Here is an 8,426-nt window from a genome sequence, read left to right on the forward strand (position 1 = left end):
TTTTGCTATCGGCCGACTATATTTGATTTGGTTCATTTGGTTTTCATAGATATTTTTGACTGGTTCAATTTTTTAATAATAAATTTGTTTTTCGGTATATTTTAAGCGAACCGCATTACCAGAAAATTAATAAATACAAATAAAAATATTGACGGAATGTTTTTGTTGGTAGTTTGCAGTCAATTTTACCAACGTAATATTTCCTCACTATATCTGTTGGTAAACACCAACAGAACTATCCCCTCGGTATATACTAGAGGAATTACAATAGAAAAAAAAGAAATTAAGAAAAATCAAGAAGCATAATGATATATCATTTATACAGACGATATTATGAACAATATTAAATACCATTAGTAAAATTCGTCTATAAATTTGTTGGTAACTTGTTTTTTTTTTTGACAATGTTTATTATGTTAATTATAAATGATATAATTCTATCAGTATATTTTATAGGATTCTAGAACTGTTCACTTATTCATTGCCATTATTCAAGTTGTCAATTATATGCGGAATTACAATTAATTCTGTCTGTCTTGTTGTCACTTATTAGATTGCATTATGTTAGTTTATATTGCACGTTTTTCTTCCGGTATGATAATTTTGTTTTTTTCCTCATTGTTTGGATATTTGAAATAAACAACCCTCCGTATCTAATCTGTCTATATATACCTCCTACACAATTGCATTAACCACATAAAGGACACATATATTCCAACATTCAACAGATTCGTCTAAGCAAATGGTATGAAACTATCTAACTTACATTTCCATCCAATGCTAATAGATACATGTGTTTTGATGATGACTACTGGTTTGTGCTCAGGCATCCTTGGAAGGAATCATTTCATTGGGACCATGGGGAGGTTTAGGTGGCGACCGCTGGAGTTACAGGGCAAGCGGTGGGATAGCTGAGATAGTCCTCCGTGTAGAAGGAAATATCAAGTCCATTTCCTTCAAAGATGCCAGTGGCCTGGTTTCTGGGACATTCGGTGGCACTGGCAACGACCCTAATGACAGGGGTAAAGAGAAAAAGGTGACTTAGCTATTCATATATTAGTACATTTACAGGGAGGCTAATTCCATAGCATTTTTGTAGATCCTTTATAATCTGTCTGTTATGTTTCTTGCTGAATGTTTTTGTACTTCATTTCCCTTTATAATTTTAATACGTTCTGCTTTTTTAAATAAATAATAGATCAGCAGCACTTGGATATTTTACTTACCTTGTATTTTATGCGTTGTGTCATGTATAGATTGCAATCCAATGGCCTTCAGAGCATTTGAAATCTATAAGCGGAACTTATGGAAGATACAAAGGAGTATTAGCGATCACTTCCCTATCGTTCGCTACAAACCTCACTACATATGGACCTTTTGGAACAGCTCCTGGTGAAACTTTCTCTATCCCGATAGCAGATAGCGCCGTGGTTGGATTCCATGGGAGATGTGGTTACTACCTTGATGCACTTGGTATTTTTGTGACACCGGTAAGTTCATTCAGCTATATAAATATGGTTATTATTGTCGCTTGTTTTCTTTTTAAGTATGCGTCCTCGTCTGAGTCTTAAGGTTTCACTTCTCTTTGGTTGAATATATATGGATTTTATGAATATTGTTTTCTTTTAAGCTAGCGTCCTCTTCTATATATCAGTACGCCATTTTTCTGTGACATTTTACAGCCTCGTCTACTATTTCTCAGACATGTATCCTTTTGAGACATTCGCCAAGTGTAACAACAGAAATAATTGACTATGACTATTGGTTTTCGTGCAGGCAGATTCGCATGGAAGCATTTCAGCTGGGCAATGGGGTGGTCCGGGTGGAGATCCTTTTAGTTTTAGGGTGGGAAGCTGGATAAAAGAGATTATTGTTCATGAAGGAGCCAATATCAAGTCCCTCTCTTTCAAAGACGGCAATGGCCACGAGTACGGAAAATTTGGCGGCAAAAATGCTAATGACACTGGTGAAGAAAGAAGAGTGAGTATGGCATTTATGGTTTGCATAGGATAGCGAATCAAATGAAGCATTTCCTTTTCTCTTCCTTATTTAGCTAAGCTAATACCATATACAATATTCTATGATGCAACATGTGTGTAGATTGAGATCGATGGGCTTTCAGAGCATCTAACATCCATAACTGGGACATATGGAGATTATGCTGGAATGGTGGTGATCACATCACTATCATTCAAAACTAATCTCGCCACACATGGACCTTTTGGAAAGGCTACCGGCACTTCTTTCTCCATACCAATTGAAGGTTCGGTCGTGATTGGATTTCATGGAAGAGGAGGTCACTACCTTGATGCAATTGGCATACATGTGAAACCTGTAAAGTTTTTCTTTTTTTCATGAATTCTTTTTTAAAATTTGCAGGGTAGTTTGGACCCCAGTTAGAGCAAAAAAAACTTAAAAAAAAAACAACCTCAGTAACAGTGGGTATTGGTAACGATGCAGAGAGACATGGAAGGAACAATTTCAATAGGTCCATGGGGAGGCCGAGGTGGGAGTCCATGGAGTTATATGACAAATCGAGGTATAAACCAGATTGTCATCCATGTAGGATCAAACATTAAGTCTATATCTTTCCGGGACACAACTGGCTTGGATTCTGCAACATTCGGAGGCGAAAACCCTAAAGACATTGGTGAAAGGAAAACTGTAAGAATTCCCCCTTCGGGCGTGTTAAGTTTTTTGATAGAAAATATTTCTAAAGGAAAAAATTATCTAAGAATTTTTCTTTTGCAGTTTGTATTGTCAAATTTTTTTAAGAAGTTTTTCGATTTTTTTGCCGTTTGCATTTATGGTTCATAAACTACTAATTAAAGTAGTTCACGTATTTTGCTTTGCATTATTTGCAGGTTCTTATTAACTGGCCTTCTGAATACCTGACATCCATAAGTGGGACATATGGCAATTTCAGCACTTTATTAACGATCACATCGCTGTCATTCACTACAAATAGGGCTACTTATGGACCTTTTGGAACCGGTTCTGGCACTCCTTTCTCCATCCCGATAAATAATAATACGGTGGTTGGATTCCATGGAAGAGCTGGACACTACCTCGACGCCATTGGCATCTTTGTCAAACCACAGACGACAATCTAACTTCTTATTGGAAGAAATAAGTTGTCTTATCTCTAAAATATCCATCGATATATACAATATCAATGCGTCGATGCTTTGTTCATGGTGTTGTTCTTATATGCTCTAATAATGTACGGGAATAAATGTGTTTTTGTTGTTTCTTAGTGTTGTTTACGAGGGCCTTGATAGCTCTCTGATGTGCTAGGTTCCTTTATGCTTCGTTGTATTATGTATCAATAAATATTGCGACTTTGAATAAAAGTAGGGATAATGTAAACCCTATCAGTGGTTGAAATCCCTTTAGTAGTGAAAATTTGATTTTCCTTTCAAGCGCATTAGTTCCTTGGGAGGCTCTAATTCTTGTAACTGGGGAGATATTTATAAAGAGACAACCATAATAAAATATCCTTACCTTGTAAAAAATCAGGGATAAATTCTGCGCATTAGTGTTTGTGGTTATCCTTGTTATTTTCAGATTTCATGCTTTTTTTCCTTTATAATTTTAAATTTTTATTTTTTTTCCTGGTTGAGGTAGGTTTTTGGCCTATTTAAGGCTTTATAAACTTCTAGGAGGATCATTATTCTAGAGAAAATAAAACCTATGAACTTAGGGTTCACATCTGCAACTCCTTTCGCTCATTAAAATTCCCATGCTTTTTTTTTTTTTTATTTACTGTTGTATTTAGCTCCCACTTGTATCAATTGGTATCAAAGCCCAACAATCCCAAGTTTATTGCGAATTGTGTGCTATAATCTTGTTGAAGAGAATTTGTTTGTTGTTGTGTGCACTAACAAACCATAGTGGAAAGAGGTCGTGGAGCAAGGGGCGACCAATAAAGGGATGAGATTTTATTTTGTATATGTAGGAGTACAATAGGTAGATTGTTAGGTGTATGTTCATTGTCTTGTTTATGGAAGAGATAGAGGTGATTTTGGGTTTGGAAAGTGCCAATAAAACTAGCCTTCTCTGGTTTTTTAAGGAAGACGGAGATCTACAGTTAAAAAACCAATCTTATGTTTTTTTTTTTTTTTTGGACTGATAAAAAAAATGCATCGTTTTGAACCAAAATCAAATGTTTTTGATCAAAATGCACTGTTTCATTTAAAAAAAATGACGTCGTTTGGATATCCCTTAATTAATTAGGGTTCAAAGATTAGGATTTGATCAAAAGTCAAATTGGTCTATAATCTTTTGACTTCTTTTAATTGCACTCGTAATTACCTTATAACATTTAATTTTATGCAATTGTGTCCCTGCTAAACTCAAACATTAACCCTGAAGTTTAGTGATGTTTCCTTTTTTGTTTTTGGTTTCTGATTTATGCAAATATCCCCAATTGACCAATTAACTTTCAATTTTCTTGAATTTGGACCTTGATTTAACCTATTTTTAACCCTTAAAGTCTTGCGTGTTTTACAAATTGGTTCTTAATTTGGAAAATTTTTAAATTTGGTATTTAATTGACTCATAAACTTTGATTTTCTAGTAATTTCATCTTTGATTTCACATAATTGAGTTTGAAAAAAATTTTAGTTGTCTCACCACAAGATTGCTTTGTTTTATTTACCATGAGACGTCTATAACTTTACTTCTTATAAGACACCCACCACTCAATGCATCATGAAATATTTATTCACAAGTTAAGCTGATTTTATCAAAGTTTATAAATATTTAATCACTAGATAAATATTCAAGTAATAGCTTCGTACAAACATAAACATTGAAGTTCTAACAAGAACACTCACATGTATATTCTTAGTATTTCCTTTACTCTCTCATATATTTTTTTACTCATACAACATATAATTATTGACTTAAATATCAAAGAATTCATTGTTCTGACATGTTATAAGAAACATCAAGTCTTAAGATAAAATCTAAGTTCTAGCTCATACATTTCAGCTCAAGATATAACCATGAAAAATCCAATCCAAAGTTCTTACAACTTATGTTACCTTCATCTTAATCAACAATATGGGCAAGATGATTTCTCAAGCAACCAACATCATCATCAACCCTCTATCATATGTAGTATATACTCCTTTCCAAATCACAATATATGTAAGATGCTCAAAAGCAAAGAATTGAATGGTATACCCAGTCTCCTTTCATGATCTCAAAATTCAGCATTCAGAAATTTGATTCACATTCATTGATATTTATTAGTTTGTGTTGAATCCACAACTATATTTATGGGATTTCGTTTCAAGAAGAGGAAGACAATTGATCATAGAATATAAATAGCACAATAAAATACAAGACATTATTCATTAATTACTCAAAGAAACTTCTTATTTGATTATTATGTAAGAAACCGAGAATGCCTGCTCCTATTGAGTTACATGGATCAACGGTATATTACTCTGCATCTCTTTGTCAACGACATCTTCAAACTGAAATCTCTAAATTCTACTGATAAAAAAACTGTTTCATACCATGCGATGCTTTCTTCAGCTTTATGCGAGTCTATTGTGCTAGCGCTTCAGCTTCCCAGTGTTCATTTCTATCCTTGAATGAGACTAGCTAGGCTCCCCCGATAAACGAAAATTCCTTCGCACGAATGAATATCTTTTATATATCCAAGATCAGTTATTTCTTTGGTAATAATGTCAAATAAGGTTAGTTTCTTACAAGGGCCACATTCAAAGATAAACTTACTGTTCTTCCAATGCGCAATTGGTGAAATCCGTCCATATGAACCAGTCCCAACAGTGAATTGTTTTGTCCAACATCCCTCCTTCAACGTCCATATCTCAAGAAAATCCTTGATGTCATGAACAGTAAGCAAAGCAAGGGAGTCATGGTATACTGAAAGAACAGTTTCCCTGGCTGGCTTGTCATAGTCTGGTAGCTGCATATCTTGGATCAAATCAGTAGCCATATCAAAAGAAATAATGGCTTCGTCATAAGTTTTCCCACCAGAATAATCTGATCCCAACCAGTAAAAAACTCCATTCAAACAAATGTAACATTTATTGTTGCACAATAACTTGTAATTTTGTGGCAAATCTCCCCAATATCTCCAAGAATCAGTACTCAATGAGTACACAAAGACTGATAAAGGATAACGAATTTTGCTATTTGTTTTGCTCCAACTTTTAATAACAACCACCTTGTAATCTTTAGTTACTCTATCAAATCCAAAACCAAAAACTTCCTTGACACCAGCATAAAAGCTAAGGGATGGGAGATTGGGTTTCCTTATTAGTGGAGGTAAGGTTTTCAGTTCATTGGTTGCAGGGTTCCATAGAGCACGATGATCCCTATAAGAATAACGGTCCAGGTAGAATATCCCATTGCAAGTACCACAGATGAAGGAATTATATATGGGCCTATCACGCAGTTCTTCGTATGATAAAATTGTAGATGTTTCATCTACCAAGAATTCATACAACGCAAGCTCTCCTAATTTTGTTACGAAATACTGAGCAAAGAAAGTATCACTATCGTCATAGTTGTCATAGTAATTATTAAGATGCTTGGATATGAAAGCTTGGCTTATAATGATCGCATACCATGACTTGCAAACGCACTTGAATTGCAGTAGAGCTTTCACCGGCAGCCATGATAGAATCTCAGTTATCAAATCTTCAGGTAGTGGATCTTCGATCTTGATTGCCTTTCCTTTCAACATCTCTCCCGTTTGGCTTCTGCAACCTTCTATATATATAAAAGTCAGAGATAAAATCATTGTCACCTTGCTTTTAAAATACAACTGAAAACCCTTTTGCCAACGTATTTAAGGAAAGTGTCACCCTACACCCTACACAATCAATTATAATCTTCACTAATAGTTGCAGAACTTTTTCATTCAAAGTCAGTATTCATCTAAACTAATAGTTCATCTTTTCAACAGTTCATCTTTTCCAGCGGTCTTGCTGAGAATATACGCAGCTGTCTTTATGGAATTAGATCGGGCTAAGCTGCTGCACATCCTAATCACAGTAACCTCAAGAAACCACGGAGCATCACCGTGGAATTAGATCGGGCTCCCCCGATCTGCTCTGTTTCTTCCCCCGATCTGCTCTGTTTTCTTCTCCCTACAGATCTGAGCTTCACCTCTCTTCCCCCGATCTCATCTGCAGGCTCCACCAAACCAGCCTCTCAGCCACCGTCACCTCCATCTTCGAACCAACAGAGCCGCCAGTCACTTGTAAAGGAGAAGAAGAAGGGTATTTGTTCAAGAAAATTTTGCAGTTGTGAAATCTAGGAGATCCAGGCAGTCGACCCCCCTTCCTCTGACTTTTGGCCACGATCCCCATCTGAACTAAGGAGGGTGGCCGAAGGGAAGAAGAGGGTGACTTGAAAGGCGCACGCCGATCTCCCATCCATGGCAGTGGTGGACGACTCAGCCAGTGTAGAAATGAAGGAGGAAGATGGAAGTTGTTGATCATGCCATCCACATGTCTTATCTTCGGCAGATTTGAAGAAAAGTGAGGAGAGAATTAAAAACAAAATGCTCCCAAGCCACTACCCTCCACTGCCCACCAAACTTACCTCCATCCACCCCTCTCCCCTTACCACCGCAGAAAAACCAGACCAACATGTTCACATCATGCCGCAATCATCTACTGTAACATTTCCGTTTTCTGAAAATCCAAATCACCCTGCTACCTTTACACGTAAACCTTCTTCTACCCCTGTCATACCCTCTGCACCTAACACCAAAAGACTTGGCCTGTCACCACTTGACACTGCCCATCCTATCCTGCAACCTCTCAAACTGTTTTTTGAAAGATTCCCTTCCTGGGTTGATTACCATGATCTCAAAAAAGCTTTCCTTAAGTTTGGAAGGGTTTCTAAGTTGTTCATCTCCAAGCGAAAAACTACTCTAGGACGACGCTTTGGATTTGTGGACATTCTATCTTCCATGTCTGTTAATGACCTCTGTGATCACGCCAGTAGCCTTTGGTTTGACACTTACAAATTAAGAGTAAATCCAGCTAAACATAGCCCTTCTACTCCTGCCTTGACACCAACAAAAACCCTTCCCAAACCTGCTCCACTATATCCACCTAAGCTTTTGTTTAGAGATAACAGATCTTTTATTGAGGTATTAACGTCCACAAAACCTGCAGTGGTCAGTGATGAGAGGAGAATAATAAACTACAACTCTACAGCTGAGGATAAGGAATGGCTTAGTAGGAGCTTGGTGGGGACAATCCTGCCAAATGCTGATGTAGCATCAATGGAGGAAATGGTATTAAAATCAGTGGAGAATGCTGTGAGCTTCAGATTCCTAGGAGCTAGCCAGGTGATTGTGACTTTTGAGGATCAGTTAACTGCGCGTAAGGAACAAAATAATGCAAGCTCTTTTCTGTACTCTCTTCTCG

The 8,426-nt window shown here is 36.6% G+C and overlaps 2 protein-coding genes across 2 annotated transcripts; one reads left to right on the forward strand and one right to left on the reverse strand.

Moving 5' to 3' along the window:
- Positions 1–634: 634 nt before the first annotated feature.
- Positions 635–3,405, forward strand: LOC118060413 (mannose/glucose-specific lectin). Its single transcript, XM_035073635.2, has 7 exons — positions 635–745; positions 827–1,036; positions 1,257–1,490; positions 1,777–1,980; positions 2,101–2,334; positions 2,461–2,664; positions 2,865–3,405. Exons 1-7 carry the CDS (start codon positions 743–745, stop codon positions 3,111–3,113), a joined length of 1,338 nt encoding a protein of 445 aa, XP_034929526.1. The 5' UTR covers positions 635–742; the 3' UTR covers positions 3,114–3,405.
- A 2,017-nt stretch (positions 3,406–5,422) lies between these two features.
- On the reverse strand, positions 5,423–6,744 carry LOC118060414 (F-box protein CPR1). The gene is made up of 2 exons (XM_035073636.2): positions 5,752–6,744; positions 5,423–5,643 (listed from the first exon to the last, which is right to left on the reverse strand). Exons 1-2 carry the CDS (start codon positions 6,725–6,727, stop codon positions 5,597–5,599), a joined length of 1,023 nt encoding a protein of 340 aa, XP_034929527.2. The 5' UTR covers positions 6,728–6,744; the 3' UTR covers positions 5,423–5,596.
- Positions 6,745–8,426: the final 1,682 nt, after the last annotated feature.

Source organism: Populus alba, chromosome 17 (assembly GCF_005239225.2).
Source record: "Populus alba chromosome 17, ASM523922v2, whole genome shotgun sequence".
NCBI lineage: Eukaryota > Viridiplantae > Streptophyta > Magnoliopsida > Malpighiales > Salicaceae > Populus > Populus alba.